This window comes from Tursiops truncatus, chromosome 8 (assembly GCF_011762595.2).
Source record: "Tursiops truncatus isolate mTurTru1 chromosome 8, mTurTru1.mat.Y, whole genome shotgun sequence".
Classification (NCBI taxonomy): domain Eukaryota; kingdom Metazoa; phylum Chordata; class Mammalia; order Artiodactyla; family Delphinidae; genus Tursiops; species Tursiops truncatus.
Genome location: NC_047041.1, coordinates 81,598,278 through 81,621,121, shown reverse-complemented (window position 1 = coordinate 81,621,121; position 22,844 = coordinate 81,598,278). Strand labels below are relative to the sequence as shown.

Sequence of the window (22,844 nt, the reverse complement as noted above, 5' to 3'; positions counted from 1 at the left end):
TCTTTATCACCTTGAGTTGTTTGCTACATGGGTAAAAGTGGACAGAGAGAACATCTCCCTGACTAGAGCTGAGAGAGTGAGTGGAAGGCAATAAAAAAAAAAATATGGTTCCGTCTAAGGAGACAGAGGAATAGTTAAAGAGAGACCATTCATTCATTCAGTCGTTTCCTCAAGTAGTGTTTATTGAATCCCTACAGTATGCCAGGATATGGTGTGAACAAGACAGAGGTCTTGTGGAACTCTGGTTCTAGTAAGGTGGAAGAAGCAATAGACATAAACATATAGAGAACTAAATAAGTTATTTATTGACAGTGTTAAGTGTTATAAAGGCAATAAAAAGGGTAGTATCACAAGAATAAATGATGTCATGGAAACAAAAGGAGGGAATTTAAAATCTGAACCAGGCGTTTGCAGTAACCTTTTTAAATGAAATCTCTTAGGCAGTTGTCTACCTACCCTGCTTGCTACTTTACCTGAGAATTCATTTATATAGTCTATACATACTCTTTCAGGGTTTTGCCTTCCAAACCATTCGTTTTTGAAGCTTTCAGATATCTGTTAGGAGAGACATGAGAAATGCATTATTATTTAGTGGGAAGAACACTCGACTTGAAGTCAGGTGGTATTGCAAGATTCTAGTCCCTGTTATATGACCTTGGGCAGATTGGTCTGTATGTCATTATCCTTACCTGTATAATAGAGGTAATATCTAAAAGGATTATTGGATAGTGGCTTAATTTTCTAAAAAAAACGATAAATTATTTGAAAATTAAATGTTTATAAATCCATCGTCAAAATAGAACACAGAGAATAGCATTTCATACACATAACTAAAGTTCCAAATGCTGTTAAGATCCCAAGGCAGGGCTTCCCTGGTGGCACAGTGGTTAAGAATCTGCCTGCCAATGCCGGGGACACGGGTTTGAGCCCTGGTCCGGGAAGATCCCACATGCCGCGGAACAACTAAGCCCGTGCACCACAACTACTGAGCCTGTGCTATAGAGCCCGCGAGCCACAACTACTGAGCCCGTGTGCCACAACTACTGAGGCCCGCACATCTAGAGCCCGTGCTCCGTAACAAAAGAAGCCACCACAATGGGAAGCCCGCACACCGCAATGAAGAGTAGCCCCTGCTCACTGCAACTGGATAAAGCCCGCACGCAGCAACGAAGACCCAACACAGCCAAAAATAAATTTATTTATTTATTTATTTATCTTTAAAAAGATGCATATCAAAGGAATATTTTCAATGAGCCCAGGCTCTTGCATCTTCCCATACATAGAAAAACACTAAAAAAAAAGATCCCAAGGCTATTAATCAGAACCTTGTGTCCACTGTTACCTTCCCAGAATAGCTGCCTGGGTTTGGGAAAACAGCAACAACAACACAATAATTTGTCCCTACTTTTTTATCACTGCCAGGGAAGCAAACTACTCTATGAACCTGGGCACGTCACTTAACCTCTCTTAGCCTCATTTTCCTCATCCATAAATTGAGCCCAATAGTGTAGCTATGAGGAGTAAATAAGACGATGTATGTAAGAAGCCTGCTGTATATGTGTCTAAAACATTGTATTTGCACATGTTCTTTATCTATTTTCCTTCTTTTGCTCCAGCTCTTGCTCAACACGTTTCCATCAGTTTTGCATACATGAAAGTACCTGGTTTTACTACCAAAGGTATTTGCTAGGTCCGAGATCTTAAAATACATACAACCAAATTAAAATCCCTACCAAGCACTTGTGTTACAGCATGATATGGGAATCTGAGTTAAAGCCTTGGAAGTCTCACTATATTGTACTTTTTGCTTTGAGAATTTTTCTGGGGTGTGAGTCAAAATCAAGTCCTTTTAGAAAAGGAGCCCCAACTGGCCTTGCTCTGCTCAATTCCAAGAGTGGTATTTTAAAATATGTTTATGACCCAAGGCGAGCCTTAACTTTAAGCTGCCATAACTTATTTCAAGAAAGTTCACAGAAAAGTTCAAGGAAAGGGTGACAACATTTTGATTGGCACAATAGATGGGATGTTTGTAATTTTAATCAAATTTAAATTGAAGACATACTTCAAATGATATGTCAGACTAGTGTTACTGAGTTAAAATCTAATGACAACCACTGTCATTATGAGTTAAGTATAGCCATCATGCCTATAGCAATAAATGATGACACTTAAGAACATGTAGAAACAAAGAACGCAAGTATTTAGAGAAAAGGGAGTGACTAGAAACTCAGTTGAACACAGGAATGTGACCTGGATTTAGTCTATTTACCAAACACAGAAGCAATTGTATTTTGAGCAGATGATATAATTGAATATAGCAGTATGTTTTCTTACTGTCAGAGCATTTATATTTTATAAACTCGTCTTGCACCCATGAAATGATGTGCTTGTTCACATTTAATGTCATTATCTATACTTACTTGACAGTCAGAGCATTAATGTATTTTCAAGTTTATCGCCCAACTACAAGAGAATGAATTTTTAAAAATAAGATTTTTAATAAGCCCATGGACTTGAAGTTGCAAGTTTGCTGTTTTTATTCTGGTGACAGAATAAGGCAGTATTCTCTTTGCCTTGCACATGCAGAATGGAAAATTACAATGTGGGGAGCACTCAGGTTTATTTAATTTCTTGGCGGGTATTGGCTTTCATTAAAGTAGACTGAGAAAATGTGGTGATACTGGAGATAGACCTTCTAATGCTAGAACATGCTTTATTTTTTTCATGATTTGGTTATAAACAAAACCAGGAAAATAAAATAGGTTGTGGGTTCTTCAAAATAAAGTACATCCTATGGTTGGGGCATAATATTCTCTGAGTGTTGCAAGAGAGTAAGTGTATGAACATGAACAGTCAAGGGGACTTGACTGGGATGTAGCCCTTTGGGGAAGTTTTTCCCAAGGTTATGACAGACCTTCACTAGAACTTCACTAGAGTGCAGGCCTCACCCCTATCCTCACCCAGTGGGCTCTTAACTTTCTAGAGAGAAACACTGGGACGGGTCTGGTCATGATGCTTTGGAACCCACTAGGTGTGGCTAGCAAGTTTAAAGGAGGGCATGAGATGATAAAGTGAGACTAGGACCCCTTCTTTGACAGTTGTGTGTGTAGGGACAGAGAATTTGCTGAGAGTACCGTCAACAAGGGGGAGATTGAGGAACTCTCCAAAGGGGAGCTCCAGGGCTCCTGCTTTCGAGCTTCATGGACGGATTGACATTGTATTTGGTCCTACTTTCTGTGGAAGCTCCCACTAGTAAGGATCAGCTCATTCTCAATGTACCCTTTTGTGACCATCAGATTTATAATGACTGGTGAAATAAACATCTGCTTTCCCCTCTAAACCAGGTTCCTTAGGGCATAAACCATGGCTGCCTTGTTCACCATCATTTTTTGGCACGGGGCCTGGCACTTAATAGTTGCTCAGTAAATGTTGTTCAGTAATTGAATGACGGACCAAATAGGTACCATGATGAACCATCCATATTCCAATGAGGTGGTGGTGGGAGGGGAGGGTAAAGACCTCATTAGAGCAGACTGCCTGGCTGCAAACAGTGAGTGGACATTTAGAAGGAGTATATTAAAAATCCCCTATCCCAAATTCATATGTAGATTTGTGAATGTTCCCGTTTGGCAGGGGGCCAGAGTAAGCCAGCCCAAGAATAATTACATGGCAGAGAGGCTAATGGTTATGCTAATGATTGTCTGAGACGAGACAATGGTCCAAAGTGGAGTGCTGGGATAAATTATTCTCCCAGGAACCTATAGATCTGTGATTTTCAGTCTTCCCACATCCTCTCAGGAATGCCCTTTTTTACCCATTCTCTACCCTCAATCTTTTTTTCTTTTGGTGGTTGGGGAGGTGGGGGGAGGCTTTCTTCTTCATTTAACACTTCCTTTTGTATTTCTCATAGTACCTTGCATACAGTAGGTGCTTATTAACTACTATTGAAAGTGAGGAAGTAAGAAAGAGGAGACGGGGTGACCTTTGGAAAGGTTTCGGGCCACTGCTCCCTGTCGTGCACAGCTGAAGGACTGTGGAGCTGGGTGGGGGTGGAGAGGCTGTTTTCTTTTTTTTTTTTTTTTTAATAAATTTATTTATTTATTTTTGGCTGCGTTGTGTCTTTGTTGCTGCGCGTGGGACTTTCTCTAGTTGCGGTGAGCGGGGGCTACTCTTCGTTGGGGTGTGCGGGCTTCTCATTGAGGTGGCTTCTCTCGTTGTGGAGCACGGGCTCTAGGCGCGTGGGCTTCAGTAGTTGCAGCGCGTGGGCTCAGTAGTTGTGGTGCACGGTCTTAGTTGCTCCGCGGCATGTGGGATCTTCCCGGACCAGGGATCGAACCCGTGTCCCCTGTGTTGGCAGGTGGATTCTCAACCACTGCACCACCAGGGAGGCCCGAGGCTGTTTTCTAATTCTTACAAAGGTACCAGATAGCCTCAGCCCTGGGAGGGGTGTCAGGGTTTTGAGATAAGAAAGTTAACAAAAGACAGAGGTGTAGAGAGCATTTGTTAGCTATGGCTCTTATGTTTCCTGAGAAGTTCAAAGTGGGTTTAGATGGCAATACATTTATTGCTTTAATACTCAGACTGGCTTCCTGTCCCCCATGCCCAAGAGTCCCCTCACTGCTTGATTACTCCGTATTCCACCCACTCCCAGCCTTGCTTAACCCTCTTTCTCACCAGGGCTAAAACCCACTCAGGTCTTTGTTGAGCATCCTAGGTGCTCCAAGCTGGTGTAAAAGAGTCAGATCCTATTTTTCTTCTTGCCTCTGGATGTAATAACGCTTACCCTGGCTGTCAGCCCTCATCACCTTTCTTCATATGAAGGCATATGTCCCTAGAGCTGTGATTCACCTCGTGTTGCTAAATGTGAGGGTTCCCTGGTCCTCCAGTTGGTTCTCATATAGAAGGCCTGTGGTGCACACTTCAAGACATGCTGTTCCAGATCTGTACTCGTCCTCACTTACCCCGATAGCTTTGTTCCATAGGGAAATGGATTTTGCCTTAACGTAAGGAAGATTTTTCCAGTAGTCCCTCCTGTCCAAAAGATTAGATAGAATGGCTTGCTTTGGGGAATGTGGGACTTCTTAGAGTTGTGCAGAGGCTCTGATCTGTATAGGCTACGTCCCGCCTTCCTTGCTCCCATCTCTGGCCTCTCTGTGTTCACTTTCCTCCCAACAGTCCATCATATTGTTGCATAACTCTGGGTCTTCACCTACATTGTTTCCCCTCCCTGGAGGATGCTTTCCCAACTCCATGTATCCTTCAAGTCCTACCTCACACCCTTCCCCTGGGGAGACTTTCTTGGCCATCACATGCTGTGGCATGTGCCCTACTCCAGGCTCCCTCAATACCCTGTGACATCTCTGACTAAGCACCTGTCATACTGCGTGTTGTTTTCCTTTCTTGTTCTCCCAAAAGACCAAGAGGGCTTCCCTGGTGGCGCAGTGGTTGAGAGTCCGCCTGCCGATGCAGGGGACACGGGTTTGTGCCCTGGTCTGGGAAGATCCCACATGCTGCGGAGTGGCTAGGCCCGTGAGCCATGGCCACTGAGCCTGCGTGTCCGGAGCCTGTGCAGGAACGTTTGGTAGGCACTCAGTGAATGTATGTTGAATGACTAATTGAGTAAATGAAATGGGTGGTTAGAATCAATAATTTTTAAAGTAACATTGGTTTTACAGTTCTGAACCCGTGCAAAGTAATGCACTAAGCCTATGACTTTTTTGCTTCTTCTTACTTTGTCCTCCATGATACATTTCTGAGTAAATTCAAGGAGGGACATGGTAATGAAAATGCTAATTAGTCATGAGTATAAAAATGTAATCTTTTTCCAATATACAAAGAAAATATAAGTCAAGTTAATATCTACCTAATGGAAATATTACCTAATATCCACCTAATGAAATAATAGTCATACTCTGATCTGACATGTTTGAAAAATATTTTCCAAATATTTATTGAGCATTTACTATGGGATTAAACATTATTTCAGGTGCTGGCTCTGCAGCAGGGAACAAATGCTTACATTGAATATGTATGATCAACTTTTATTATTTTGTTAAACATCCAGCAAGCACACCTGTTTACAACATACCAGATACTGGAGGCCCACAGATGAAATCACATTTCATACCCTTGAAATGTTCAAAGTCTGACAGGGACACACATACAAAAACAGAAGAGTTCAATAAAATGAGGGACGCAAAGGTGAGGCTGTGAAGCTTGAAGAGGGTAGATTAAAGGAGGTGGCACTGAGTTGAGAAGGAAGGAAGATAGCCCAGCAAAGAGGGAGGGGAAAAGTCATGATCAGGAGCTGGAATCGGAAAAGAGCATGGTGTGTGCCAGTAGCTTATTCACAGCGCCCTGCACCTCTGCAGAGGGGGATTGTCTCAAACTCCTTTGCTGCAGTGGCTCTCAACTAGGGGAAATTTCAACTCCTGGGGAACATTTGGCAATGTCTGGAAACATTTTCTGGTTATCCTAATGGGGAAGGTGCTACTGGCATCTAGTGGGTAGAGGCCAGGGATGCTGCTAAACGTTCCGCAACGCATAGTACAGCCCCCCCGCAACAAAGAACAAAGAAATGTCAACGCTTGCTGAGGTTGAAAAACCTTATTTGACTGACAACAGACACAAAGATTAGTAAACTGAGTCACAGTGGTTTCCATAAGGACATTTTGAACAAAATATAGCCACTAAAGGCAGATGCTTTTTAAATGGGTGCTAAGGTGGGATGATGGTGGAAAGTGGGAAAGTAAGAAGCATGGGAAATCCAGTTATTTTAAATTAAGGGAATCCTTTTATTACTTTTTAGGCACTTGAGGGAGTGTACAGTGTCATGGTTAAAAAAGCAGGCTCTGGAATCATTCAGCCTGGGTCTGATCTCTGATTCTCTTAAGCGATTTATTATACAGATCTAGTTGCTTAATTTCTCCAGGTCTCATTTTCCTCATCTGTGATATGAAGATTGTAATATTATCTGCTTCGTAGGGTTTTGAGGATAAGACCAGTTAGTGTATACAAAGTACTTAATGCACTGCTTTCTATATGCTAATTTCTTGCTGAAAATCACGAGGAGGATAATAATATCAGCAACATTCACTGTGTTTCATATTAACGCAAAAGTGTTCTATCTGTAGAAATTTCTTTAATCCATAAAACAGGTAAGGGAATTACTATTATTGTTCCCATTTTTCAGATAAGAAAACTAAGACAAATGAAATTGACTGATTTCACAAGGTTACAGAGTTAGCAAGAGGCAAAGTTAAGTTTCAGATCCCTGGAGTATGGCTTCAGAGCCCATGCTTTTAAGGCTTTGCTGCCTATCTAGTATATTATTAATATGTTTTAGTCATCATTAGTATTATTTCATTAGGCTGCTTTGCAGGTTGGTTTAAAAATCTTTACTTGTATAAAAAGTTCTGTATATTTCCAATAGTCTTTCCATGTTTATCGACAAGGATCTGCAAAGTAGGAGTACCTTTAAAAACACCTATATATAATTTATGTTGTAAAGAATATTTTCAAATTTATTTGAAAATGTATTATGTGGTTTTCCTAGATCCACCTAGAGTTCTTTCAAAAAACCTATTTGGAACTTCAGAAATGTGATTTAAAAAAAAATTTAGGCTGCCTAATTTTTAAGTGGAGTAAAGTGTCCTTAGTTGTTTTTAGGTAATAGAATTATGAATATATTCCTTTTATTGAAATGTTTTATTGGAATAAAAGACAGGTTCATTCATTAATTCATTCAACACTTATTGAGCACCTACTCCATGCCCCAGATAAGCAGTGCATGTTTAGCCAAGAAAGCATAAAGTGCTAGTGCAATGGGTTCAGTTCAGTGGTAGATGTCTTCACAAAGAGCAGAAAGCAGGGGGTCCAAGCTGGAAAAGACTTCCTAGAAGAGACGACCTTCAAAGGGAGACTTGAGGAAAATATAAGCATTTACCTTAAATATACTCTGAGTTCATCCCAGTCTATTCCACTCCTTCTAGACCTTCATTTGCCAAGCAGTTCTCCTTGTCAAGTATTCTTCTTTTCCTGAAAAAATTGTATGCCATTGTGGTCATTAGTGAACATCAAGGTGGTAGAACAATCATATTTAAGTTCACACTGGGGAGAGGTAGGAAATAAAGATGGTAGGTACATACACATAGGCAATAAAGTTTATTTTGCGTAATTGGTATGTTATGAAAAGTGACATAAAATTAAATTTGTATCAGTTGAACACTTAAATGCACAGGAGAAGTTAACATCTAGTAACTATACCATGTGCAGTGAATTTCTATATACCCTGGAGCAAGTAATGAGAAATACAGACTTGATTCCTACTTTCTAAGGGTTTAAATACGGAAGCAGAAATAGGATATACACTTATAAAACATTTACATAATAATTCCAGATGGTTTACACTCTTTCCCTAGCAGGTAGTACAGTGCCTGGCATGGGGTAAGTTCTCAAACACTGTTGAATGAATATATGGGTGAGTGTTACAGGCTGCAAATGCTCAAAGGATTCAAGCAATGACAGGTCATTTTAGGCTGGAGCGCTGAAGGAAGGTCTTAAACTGGATCTTGAGAAGGACTTGAGTCTGAATAGGTGAAGGATGGACTTAAAGATGAACTTGTTGTATTCATGGAATAATCAACAGACAGCTTAGGTAGTGCTATAAACTAGAGTAAGATAAAACCAAGTAAGTTTGGATAGGGTCAGATTGTCAGTAAACTCTTCTGTTAGATGTGTGTTTAAGTGAAGGGACTGTGTCTGTTTCATATTCCTTGCACAGGGTCTGGCATATAAGATGGGCTCAATAAGTATTTGTGGACTGCTTGATTGACCGACAGACAGACGTACAGACAGACTGGCTGGCTGACTGACTCGTGGAAAACTTCAAAAGCTAACTTCCAGAACTTTTTCATCGGGCAGTGACAAAATTGCTGTTGTAGGGAAATTCAGCTGTAATTGGAGTATAGAATGTCAGGTGTAATGGAGGAGGGTCAAATACAATTAGGATGCTCTTGTAGATGATCTCTCAGATGAGGCTGAGAGAGCAGGGGGCAAGTGGGCCTGGCTGGGAATGGAAAGAAAGGATGCTTTGAAGAGTTATTGTGAAGACGGCAGAGCTGAGAGTTAGGTCTCCCTTCTTTGACTCTGTCTGAGGTCAGGTTCCCTAGACGCAGAGCCTGAGATGGTGATTTTTGTGCAAGGGCCTTAGGGAACACTGTCACGTGAAACCTGTGAAGGAGTGAGGGAGGCAGCACAGGGCAGAGGCAGAAGCTTGGCCAAGCCCTGTATTAAGCTGAAGTCTAGTCCCAGTCTGGAGTGGGAAACACACCGCTGAGCTGCCCCTCCCTGAGGCAAGGGGACTAGCTGTTGTGTCCCCCCAGTCGTTGGCTGTGGACTGTCCCCCTGAGTAGGAAGGAAGAGCTCATCACCTCACAGGCATTTCCTGACTAGTTGGCTGGTACCTTTCAGCCGACGGGCAGGTCTCTGGAGAAGGGTCAGCTGTGAGGCATTAATGGCCTGGAGTCACAGCAGCTGGAGTTTGGGCACACTAGCCTGGTGAAAAGAATCCAGGGGACACCACCAGTGTTCCCTACACTCCGTTACAGTCTGATCTTCAGAAGGTGCTCTGCTGATAGACTTCCAATGGCTTCCCATCACATCCAAAATAAACCCCCAACCCCTCATCCTGGCCTACACAGTCTAGCCCCTTTCTACCTTTTGGCTTTATCCATACATATTCTCTCCCTGTCCAAACTTACTTTATTTTTCTTTCTCAAACCCGCCAAGCTCCTTCTCACCTCGGAGACTCAGTGCTTGATTCTCTCTGCCTGGAATGCTCCTTCCCTCAGGTTTTCATCACTAACTTCTCATCATTCAGGCCTCTCGGCTCAGATGTCCCGTCTTCAGAGAGGATTTCCACTGTTTGTCTCTCCCCAAGAGGCTGTGATCTGTACAAGCTATTCTGTCCTATTCACAGCTGTCACCCTGGTGCCTTGAGGAGTGGACACCCAATAAATATCATTGAATGAATAAACAATTGGTTGCAGAGAAATGAATAGGAAACAAGGGTTCAAAATCTCCCCAAGATAGTGGAAAACCTTGAAAAAAGTGGAAACATTGACAGAAATAAGAAGTGTGAAGGGTGCATCAAGTTGTGCAAAAAAATGTGAAATTTTGTTTCAGACGTATTGAACTTGAAAAAATGGCAGAAAATGTATGATGGAGACAGAAGAGTGTAGTGGTTTTTTTTTTTTTTTTTTGAGTGTAGTGATTTGGAGCAGTTTCTAGAACTGACTTCATATACCAGCACAATCACCTACAAGCTGTGAGATCTTGTGCAAGTTATTTAACTTCTCTGTGCCTCAATTTTCTCACCTGTAAATGAGGATAATGGTATTACAATGGTATTATAGTCCTCTCATAGAGTTGTTGAGAGGACTAAATGAGTTAAAACCTGTAAATCATATAAAACGGTGTCTGGCTAATAGCATGATTTTTCATGGAATTTCAGGAATTCTGCATATAGAAGAGATAGTCAAAGCCAGGGCTGGGACTAGGGAGAGACTAGTGTAGTACCTACAGGACAAGATTTAAGGAGGCACTCACTTTGAGGGTTGTGCACTTGCCCCACCCCGAGCATGCTTCCTTAAATTTTGCATTCTTGGCCCTTCACTCACCTCAACCTAATTCTGGCCTGGTCAGAAAAATCAAAGGGAAAAACGCTTTATTGGTAAGATTTTCTAAATCTGGGTACCTGTCACACCTTCTCCCTCTGGTCTTGGTGGGAGTGGTTTTTTGCTGTTGCTAATCTCTGGGTTGTGTCACTGTCCTTTTGTTGCTTCTGGGTCTTTTCCATTACTTACATAACCAATTCCCTGCAGTCAGTCCCTCTGCTCAAATACTCTGAATGGATTCTGTTTTTCTGGTTGGACTCTGATGTAACAGTTAATATACTCTAGAGCTCCATAAGCATGGGACTTCAGGGATGTGGGGAAAGAAGCCAACATTTGTGGAGTGACCTCAACGTGTTAGGTACTTTTACATGTAAGATATTTAACCCTCATCAGCTGGTGGAGTGGTATCCACTACATACTTTGTAGATGAGAAATCAAAGATGCAGGGAGGTATGACTCATCTAGGGCCACTAATTTACAGAGCTGAGATTCAAACCTAGTTTAAAGGATTATACCCTATACCCAATGCAAAGCATCTGGGGGGGCCGTGTCCAGATTGTGGGTACACTCCTATCAAAATACAAGAATTTATTTTTTTCCCAGTGAGAGATGTTTTTTTATTTTCAGAGATACTGGCCATTAGCAGTCTCCTTCTTCCTCCCCCTTCTCCTCTTCTTCCTCCTTTTTTATTTATTTTGGTGAAATTCACATAACATAAAATCAATCATTTAAAGTGAACAATCAGTGGCATTTAGTACATTTGCAGTGTTGTGCAACCACCATTCCTATGTAGTTCCAAAACATTTCCATCATTCCAAAATAAAACCCCTTATCCGTTTATTCCTCCCCATTCCCCACCCTCCCAGCCCCTGGCAACCATCAATTTGCATTCTGTTTGTATGATTTACCTATTCTGGGTAGTTCATATAAATGGAATTATATAGTGTATCTCCTTTTATGTCTGGCTTCTTTGACTTAGCATAATGTTTTGAGGATCATCCACATTGTAGTATATATCAGTACTTTGTTCCTTTTATTGCTGGATAATATTCCATCATATGTTTACACCACACTTTATGTTTCCATCTACCCATTGGTAGAGATTGAGTTTCCATCTGTGGCTATTGTGAATAGTGCTGCTATGAACATACATGTACAAGTATTTATTTGACCACTGTTCTCAGTTCTTTCAGGCATATATGATCTCATTAACTTCTAGCTTATTTGTCTGATTCTAATTCCTATCAATTTAAGATTACAAAGTGACAAAATATGTAACTAATTTCTGTAAAAAGATGTTCTCTTCTTGAAGGCTTAATCATATTTATAATCTTCTAGTTTTAATTTATTCTCCAAGTTTTGCTCATATTCCTGCCCACTGTGTATGTGTGTGTACGTGTATGTGAGTGTGTATGTGTGTGTATGTGTGTGTGGGGGAGAGAGAGAGAGAGAGAGAGGGAGAGGGAGAGAAAGCGTTTTTGTTTTTTTGAACATGTAACGTAGCCATTCTGGGACTTGAAGTTTGTATACAACCACTGGTTCATGTTTCATATCAATACTAGCAGATTTATATAAAGTACCATTTCTAGGTTAAAGAGGCCATTCTTCTTTCAAGGTAAATACTAATAGTGAAGGGTTGTTTGGAAATTTGGGCAAACAAATAAATGCAGCCATTTTAAGTTCTATGCAAATAAAATTTTATTTCTCTTATTAGGACAAATAAAGAGCAGATGACGGAGGAATCATTGTATTTTTGTAATTTATGTGAAAAGAAAATATAATCTAAAATAAATTGAATGCATAAATAAAGTGAATAACCAAGGTGCAAATTATTTATTTATGAAATGAAACCTCTTGAAAAGGGAGAAATGGTGACAGCAACTTAGTATGTAATATACTACACTTCTGTTCTTACCCTTACATTTTCAAACTCATACATAGTAATTTATTTGCACTCCCATTAATATTAGTGGGAGTTTTGAAACTTATATTCATGCACACATCTTTGAAAATGTATGGGTCAAAGTAAATTGTTAATGAAAAGCTGGTTTTCATTTTTAGTGAAATAGTTTCAACCTGTTACCAAAGATGTCCTAGAAGCCACCTTCATTCTAGTGACAGGAGAAGAATTATGTATAAGGTTACTATTTGGAGGTCATCACCTTTAAAGCAACTTGGATAATAATCATATTAAAGATTAAAAAAAGTGTTTTCCAAACACCAAAGAACACAAAAGTTCAGGCCCCATGTTGTTTTATACTAAGCAAAGGACCTTGGACCCTTTCAGTGGACCCTTTCAGCCCAGTGCACCTGATCAGTGATAGAGGCATGCTAAGGTGAATTTTAATTAGGACTAAATTGTGGTATTACTCTTTCATACCCTGAACATCTGTTCCCTTCAGAAATGATGATTTATGCAGGCTATCAGAGCAGACAGCTTGCTACAGCTTATGTCACGGTTAGTGGGAAGCTGGTGGTAGCATTTCAGGAAACCAGCATCTAAATGCAGACTGGCCAGTGTATGTGATATAGGTAATAAGGGGAGGGGAAGCATGATGTGTCCATTTTTAATTTTGAAGCCAAATATTGACCTGACTTAAAAAAAAAATTCTCTTCTAGACCATCTGTTGTTAATGAAGAAAGTAACTTGGACAATGAATGGGCTGATGCTTCCTACTGATCTCAAAATACGGAAAACCAAACCTGTTCTTTCTATTAGAATGAAGAAACTTACTGAGAAGACCTCAGTCCGAATTCTTTTCTTTAAGAATGGCACGGGGCAGGATGGGCATGAGATTACAGTGGGAAAGGAAACAATGAAAAAGGTAATTTTGTATTAAATATTGAAGTATAAATTAAATTTCAAAGTTTTTGTGACTCTTGAAATGTGTTTTTTCCTTTTATATATCGTGTCAACTAATAAACTGAAATATTAAGAAGGCATTATATAGAATGTAAAAATTCAGCTGTTTAGATATATGCTTATTGCACGAACAACATAACTTACTTTAATAAAGGAACAGTATTTCAAGAAATAATCTGGCTAACATAGTTGGCCATTTCCCTAGTTAAAAGTTATGTTTACACTTGAGGAAACATTCTAGTTGGTTATAATATTTTACAAGATATTTAGATTGAAGCCAATTTAACTATCTTCAAATCTCAAAACAGCTCCTTTTCATTTACAATACTAGTAGTAAAACCTAGAAGCACCCTTGTTTTTTGAAACAATAAATTAAGTCTGAAATAACTAGAATTCAGTTTAAAAATATCCATATGCATTTATAAAAAGTAAATCTGGATGGGCCTAAGAAAAATCATGTAACAATCCAGCAAACTTGAAAAAACAAATTTTAAAGTATTACTTGTCATATAAATGCATTTTTTTTAGAAGGTGCTTGTACTTCCCAGATCTTTGATATTTAAAAATATAGAGGAACTAATGGAATTTTGGGGGGGAAAAAAAGCCTCTTTTTTTCAGATAAAGATTTTTCACTGTATCTTAAAGTAGCTTGTTAATAATAATAAAAGCAACTAAAATTTATTAAATATGTATTAGAGAGACAGTGAAGCATAACCAAACTCTCTAGGTTTTAATCCTAGCTTTGTCATTCACTAGCTATGAGACCTTGGATAACTTACATTGTCTGAGTCTCAATTTCTTTATCTGAAAACTGGTGATAATAATATACCTACCTGATAGAACTGATGTAAGTATTCAATGTGATATTACATGTGGAATGCAATGCCTGGCACCCAGAAAGTTCCCATTACATTCTTATCTTGTTGTTCTTATCTTTAGGATTCATAAATATACATCTAATAGTTAGAAATTATTTTTCTTATTAATGGGAAACATTTATTATGAAATGAAGATAGGTATAAATTATTTTGTTATACCAGACTATTTTCAAAATGAATATTGTTTGAAACAGGTGAATAGTTGACTAGATATTGGAAATTTTTATTTTCGAAATATCTATTTCTTCATCTACTGATTTTTGTAGTTGTTTTATAACTACATCTGGGTAAGAGCATTTACTGAGGAGCTGGGAAACTGGGTATTATTTCCTTCTTATCTGCAGATTTGAATTATGAGTAAAACAAGGGATATTACACACCAGAGCAAATTGCTAAGGCAAGTTGTAACATCTTCCCTGGGGATTTTGAAAAATGGAGAAGGTGGGCATAGCTCTTGGATTGTTAAAATGCAGTCATTCTTGGAGATGGAAGCTAGACTAGATAACCTCTTGAGTTCACTTCAGTTCAATCTCTGTAATTCTATGCCTCAGTGATAAAATTGGGGTAATAGTCACTCTTACAGATTACATGATCTTAGAAGAAAGGTTGAGTGTAAATAAAAATGTCACTGCTCTTCTGCTTTTTGACGCGAAAGAGCAATTCATTTAAAACTGGATGATCAAGGAATTCTTTCGCTTATTTTTTCTCCTTATAATTTGTAGAATTTAAAGAACTTTCCCAATTTTTATGAAACTCCAGACAAGATTCAGTAATAAATGTATTTGTAAATATTTGTCTCAATAGTACTTTTAAGAATGAGCTAAAGGAGAGGAGGCAATGGAATACTGGTCTTGGATGTCGATAGAACTTTTTGGAGGGAATAAAAATAAGGCTAGCTAATTATTTTGTAAATAAAATTTAAATTTTGAAAGCTTTGTTGATAATCACAGGATAATGCCCTATTTATTGATTAAATACCAAATCAGTAGTAGGACTAAAAAGGTGGCATAGTCATTGTAAAAACACATTATTTTCTCTTTTATGATAGATTATTAGGACTGCTGGGAACTAATAGCTATTTTTAGATTATTGCTAAGTAATATAAAACTGAAGTACAAAGTAAAGGACTCTAATATTGTGATGGTTATTGCAGTGAAATAAGAAGGGAATTATAGAAGACAGCTGATAAAATAAGGTAGTTGAAGCATAAAAGTGCTTTCTGAGCTCAGAATGGAGCCACGGGGAAATAACTGTATTTCAATAATAGGTACAAAATCAAAGGCATATCCGTTTATTTATTTTAGGAGGTTAAGTTATTAAGAAGTTTGAAATGAGCGTCAAAGTGATATAATTCTTCTCTAAACTCTAGAATACCAAAACTATGGCCCATCCCTTTGAAACTGGAATCAGATGGTTTTAGAATTACTTGGTATGGTTTTAGTAACAGCAGTAACACAGCACCTGCTACTATGGGGTATAGGCCAAACATTATCCATGTGTTGAAAAAGATATTAGGAAAAATTTGTGGGCACAAGATGCAAAGTAAATGGAAGATGAAAACTGCTCCGGATACATAACTTTTTAAGGTTGGTGTTAGTGGTAGATAAGTTTCTTTTCCCTCAGTTATCTCTTGGAATCATTGTCAGAGAAGTGGTATTAAGCTGTGTGGATTACTGTATTATCCAGGACAACATCTCCTTTATGAAACATCTTTATTTTTTTCTCAGCAGTTAATAATTGTATCTTATTTATTTGCTTTTTGCTTGGTTTTCTGTGTACTATTACTAATGGCATGAGATTACAATGGTGAAGAAAACAATGAAAGAGATATTGAAATAAATGAAAGAATGGAAAAAACTCTCACTCCAGTTTGAACTGATTGTTCCCTGTGACTATCCTGGTATATCCCTTCACCATCAACTTTAAGATTATCTTTCCCTATCTGCTCTCTTGGATGCCTTTCTCCTTGTGTTCCCCTGTCTTCATTTACTCTATTGTGCATACTAGTGACTTTCTGAGAAAACCTGCCTCTGAATCATCTGGGCTATGTGTTAAAAATTCAGACTTCTAGGCCCTACTCCAAGCCTACTGAATTAAGAACCTCTTGAACATGGGGCCTGAGAATATGAATTTCAGAAAATGTCTCCAGATGTTTCCTAATCCCACTAAAGTTTGAGAACTCTTGTTCTGGTGTTCTAAAATCTCAAACTTACTAATTAATGGAAATTTTCATAGACTCCTTGTTTGTTCTATACTTTTCATGTAGTGTAAGAGAAAGATAATAAGTTGTGTGACAGAGAAGACAGTTTATGGGAAATTGTAACACTGGTTGCTAGATGAGAACTAGTGCAAGGAGTTCAGAAATCAGGAAGAGGAATATGTCTACAGGTTAGCAAGACAGGAGTAGTGTATGTGTAGTAAGTCTGACTTAGAAAAAAATAAATATTCTCTTAATGTTTGTATGTGAACGTATTTCACTGCAATGATTTTTCCCTGTTATTATTGAAAAACCACAAAAAATATATTGAGTTACTCACATATGACTGTCAAGATATAAATAAATAATAGACTTTATCAGATGCCTTTAAACCAGAGGAAGATTTAGACATCTATGATATTCACCATTTGTTAATTTGAGAAACAGCTCAATAAGCCTAAACAGTAACAGCAAAAAACTTTAAGAAAATATTCATGTTTAAGAAAGGCCCAACTCAAATGTAAATTTGTGCAACCACTATGGAAAACAGTATGGAGGTTCCTTTAAAAACTAAAAATAGAGCTACTGTATGATCCAGCAATCCCACTCCTGGGCATATATCCAGAAAAGACGAAAACTCTTATTTTGAAAAGATACATGCACCCTAGTGTTCATATCAACACTATTTACAATAACCAAGACATGGAAACAACCCAAGTGCCCATCAACAGATGACTGGTTTAAGAAGATGTGGTATATTTATACAATGGAATAGTACTCAGCCATAAAAAGAATGAAATATTGCCATTTGCAACAGCATGGATGGACCTTGAGAATATTATACTAAGTGAAGTAAGTCAGACAGAGAAAGACAAATGTTGTATGATATCACTTATATGTGGGATCTAAAAAATAATACAAATGAATCTGTATACAAAACAGAAACAGATTCACAGACATAGAAAACAAACTCTGGTTACTAAAGTGGAAAGGGAGGTTGGGAGGGATAAATTAGGAGTAGGGGATTAACAGATACAAATTACTATACATAAAATAGATAAGCAACAAGGATTTACTGTATAGCACAGGGAACTATATTTAATATCTTGTAATGACCTATAATGGAAAATAATCTGAAAAAATATGTATAACTGAATCATTTTGCTATATGTTGCTATGTGTGTTGTGAAACTAACACATTATTGTAAATCAACTATACTTCAATTAAAAGAAAAAAAAAAAAGAAAGGCCCAATTCAGATGAAAAAAAATGCAGCATGAATAGCATGACTGTGGAATGTTCACACACAAATCAGTAACTGTAACAACAGAGGTTTTCCCAGTAGTGTGAGTGAAAATTTAGAGAACATTTAAAGAGATTCAAAAGGTAGCACCTGGAGTAACAAAATTTGATTAAGGATGCTCAACATGGATTCTGACAGGGGAGGTCATGCATAATTATTTATGTTGGAAGTTCTTTAAAGAGCTTTTTATGATATATGAGCAAAAGCCTATTGATACTATTATTGTCTTAAAAATTAGTCTAATGTTCATACCAGGGTTTAATATCAGATAAAAAATATGAAAGCAGATATTTAATAAATATAAAATTTGATAATGTAGTTTATTTTCAAGAGGCTATGGATAGCCAATTGTCTTCTATTTATTTAGGGTTATAAAACTGGATTATTTCAGAATATTATAAGTAACTACTTGGTGGTCAGAAATTTTTTTTGAACAAAATCATAAGAAGAAAAGGATGTAGATTTCCTTGGCTGAAATAAAAACAAGTGAGAATATTCAGTCTAAATGTTTATTTACTTTGCAGATGGTAGTTAAGAGCAGTTCTTAACATTATGCTTTAACTCCCCTAATCAGTTAAGACATAAGCACGATATTAAATCCGAAAAGGTAAAATTTATTTTTGTTCATTTATTAAAATTGCCTTATGGTTTTTTCTCTTTACATTTTACATTTTAATACATTTTAATTACTAAGAACATATAACAATAATGGTTAACCTGAAAGGTTTATTAAATTAGTTTTCATACACACCATTAAAGTATCTTTGTTGAACTTTAATTTCTGGACATTATAGTCACAGAATTTTATGAAGTAGTCTAATCAAGCAACTCAGAACACTGTAACTTAGAGAAGTTAACTGCCATATCCAAAATGGAGCAACTGGAATAGCTAGGACTAGAACCCATTTTCTGACTTGAAGAATAATATATCTTTATATGTGAAACTGCCACAAATATACTTTTTCTCACATTTTAATTCCTATGTGTCCTCACCTAAAAAGGAATTAACATAACCATTAAAAAAAATATGAGGATTCTGTTTACGGTTATAATAGAAAAGCTAGTATCATACTAGCTATCCCATTTTAAACAACTGAAAACTGCACAAAATATATGAGACAGCTATTTTTAAACCTTAGGCAATGGGAAGCACCAGACTGTCATGCCTGAGAGAAGAGGAAATGTTGAAGTGAGTCTTAACCATTTACCTCATCTTTATACTTGGAGGCAATTTTTGGACTGTGGTGTAGGGAGAGAGAATCCAAGAAAAGCACAGTGATCTCCACAAGCTGAAAAGGAAGACATCAAAGTTTTGGGAGGCCGAAATGGCTGGAATTTATCATGAAATGCCATAAATGAGGGAGATATTTAGAGAATAATTCCCAAATTTTGCCTAGGGTTCCCCCTGTACCTTTGGCTAAATACTAAGTTGCTGATGCACACGGTGAACTCCACATGGCCTAGAACAGACAAGTACCAGAGAAAGAGCAACTGATGGAGATGTAAAAAGGAAACAACTATGGGAGAATGCACAGGCCAGGGAGACATTTCTGTTTTGACCAGTTGGAGGGGAGGAATTTTATTGAACATGTAGGGGATTTGTGAAGAGACCAGAAAAGGTAATCATGGATCCAGGAGGCTCAATGAAAGCTCAGGAAATGAAAAAGAATTAGAATGCCAAATTTGGAAGTCTCGCACTATCTGATTTCAACATTTATTATAAAGCTAAAATAATCAAGACAGAATGGTATTGCCATAAGGATACATATAAAGTGGAATGAAAGCAAGTAGAAAGTTCAGAAATAGACTCACACCTATACTGACACATTAATCTTGATAATTCAATGAGGGAAAAAACAGTCTTTTTTGGTAAATATTTCTGAAATTAGGTATCTGCATGATAAGAAATTACCCCAGTACCTACCTCATCACAAAACTTAATTTAAAATTAACCATCGATCTATTCATTAGAAAAATAAAGCTGTAATAATTCTCAGAGGAGACATTTTTTACAACCTGAGGTAGGCAAAGATTTCTTAGATAGGGCTAAAAAGTATGCACTACAAAGAAAGAAAACAAAAAATATTAAATCCACTTTATCCAAAATTTTAAATCTTCTGCCCTTCAAAAGACAGCATTAATAAAATGAAAAATCTAGCCACAGAACTGGGAGAAAATGTTCAGAAAACACACATCTGACAAACAATTTGCATTCAGAACATATAAAGATCTCTGGCAACTCTATAGTATGAGAACAAACAGCTCAATAAAAAGGTCAAAAGATTTGAACACTACTAATAAAGACCAAGAAATAAACCACAGTGCACGAAAAGATGCTCACATTACATATCATCAGAGAAATGCAAATTAAATCCATGAGTTACCACTACATGCATATTAGAAAGGCTAAGATTAAAAAGACTGACAATACTAAGAGTTGACGAAAATCTGGAGTAACTGGAAATCTCACAGTTGGCTGATGAGAATTCAGCCACTTTAAGCTACTTAATAAGTACAAAAAGTAAGTAATAGGCAAATTTAACCCAATCTCCTGGCATCTTCAGATTAAAATAATGGTCATGATCTTTATTATAAGTCATTATGAAATGTTAATCTTAACAGATAGTCATACCAAGTATATTTTATGTCTTAATTCATTGAAAATTTGTAATGTATTTGACAAACTTTCAATTAGCAAAAATAAAAGTATAAAACAGATTCCCTTTCTCAAAATATTTATGATAAATTGTAGTTCTCTTCTACTGAACAAGTACAATTAATTTCCAAAAGAAAAATATTTTTAGTAATCCAGTGAATTAATTTCATAATTATCCATTCATTTTCACAGTATTTGGTATGTGAAATTTCTTCTAAAATTCTTCTTTGGGTTCTTATTTAAATAGTTTGCTTCTAGAGGGCAGACAGCAGAAGCAAGAGGAACTACAATCCTGCAGCCTGTGGAACAAAAACCACATTCACAGAAACATAGACAAGATAAAAAGGCAGAGGGCTATGTACCAGATGATGGAACAACATAAAACCCAAAAAACAACTAAATGAAGTGGAGATAGGCAACCTTCCAGAAAAAGAATTCAGAATAATGATAGTGAAGATGATCCAGGACCTCAGAAAAGGAATGGAGGCAAAGATTGAGAAGATGCAAGAAATTTTAACAAAGACCTAGAAGAATTAAAGAACAAACAAAAAGAGATGAACAATACAATACCTGAAATGAAAACTAAACCAGTAGGAATCAATAGCAGCATAAATGAGGCAGAAGAACAGATAAGTGACCTGGAAGACAGAATGGTGGAATTCACTGCTGCGGAAAAGAATAAAGAAAAAAGAATGAAAAGAAATGAAGACAGCCTAAGAGACCTCTGGGACAACATTAAATGCAACAACATTCGCATTATAGGGGTCCCAGAAGGAGAAGAGAGAAAGGACCAGAGAAAATATTTGAAGAGATTATAGTCGAAAACTTCCCTAACATGGGAAAGGAAGTAGTTAATCAAGACCAGGAAGCACAGAGAGCCCCATATAGGATAAACCCAAGGAGAACCACACCGAGACGCATAGTAATCAAATTGGCAAAAGTTAAAGACAAAGAAAAATTATTAAAAGCAGCAAGGGAAAAATGACAAATAATATACAAGGGAACTCCCGTAAGGTTAACAGCTGATTTCTCAGCAGAAACTCTGCAAGCCAGAAGGGAGTGGCATGATATACTTAAAGTGATGAAAGGGAAGAACCTACAACCAAGATTACTCTACCCCACAAGGATCTCATTCAGATTCGATGGATAAATCAAAAGCTTTACAGACAAGCAAAAGCTAGGAGAATTCAGCACCACCAAACCAGCTCTACAACAAATGCTAAAGGAACTTCTCTAAGTGGGAAACACAAGAGAAGAAAAGGACATACAAAAACAAACCCAAAACAATTAAGAAAATGGTCATAGGAACATACATATTGATAATTACCTTAAACATGAATAGATTAAATGCTCCAACCAAAAGACAAAGGCTTGTTGAATGGATACAAAAACAAGACCCATATATATGCTGTCTACAAGAGACCCACTTCACACCTAGAAACACACACAGACTTAAAAGATATTCCATGCAAATGGAAATCAAAAGAAAGTTGGAGTAGCCTTTAAAATAAACTAGATAAAATAGACTTTAAAATAAAGAATGTTACAAGAGACAAGGAAGGACACTACATAATGATCAAGGGATCAATCCAAGAAGAAGATATAAGAATTATAAATATATATGCACCCAACATAGGAGCACCTCAATACATAAGACAACTGCTAACAGCTATAAAAGAGGAAATCGACAGTAACACAATAATAGTGGGGGATTTTAACACCTCATTTACACCAATGGACAGATCATCCAAAATGAAAACTAATAAGGAAACAGAAGCTTTAAGTAACACAATAGACCAGATAGATTTAACTGATGTTTATAGGACATTCCATCCAAAAACAGCAGATTACACTTTCTTCTCAAGTGCACATGGAACATTCTCCAGGATAGATCATATCTTGGGTCACAAATCAAGCCTCAGTAAATTTAAGAAAATTGATATCATATCAAGCATCTTTTCAGACCACAACGCTATGAGATTAGAAATGAATTACACGGAAAAAAACTTAAAAAACACAAACACATGGAGGCTAAACAATACGTTACTAAATAACCAAGAGATCACTGAAGAAATCAAAGAGGAAATCAAAAAATACCTAGTCACAAATGACAATGAAAACACGATGATCCTAAACCTGTGGGATCCAGCAAAAGCAGTTCTAAGAGGGAAGTTTATAGCTACACAAGCCTACCTCAAGAAACAAGAAAAAATCTCAAATAAACAATCTAACCTTACACCTAAAGGAACTAGAGAAAGAAGACCAAACAAA

General features: G+C 37.4%; 1 protein-coding gene across 1 annotated transcript in view; it reads left to right on the top strand.

Moving 5' to 3' along the window:
* DCDC1 (doublecortin domain containing 1) overlaps positions 1 to 22,844 on the top strand; it is a 452,054-nt gene that overhangs the window by 48,975 nt on the left and 380,235 nt on the right. Inside the window, exon 6 of the mRNA XM_073809437.1 lies at positions 13,296 to 13,501. Coding sequence (XP_073665538.1) covers positions 13,296 to 13,501 — 206 coding nt within the window. The remainder of the gene's footprint in view (positions 1 to 13,295; positions 13,502 to 22,844) is intronic.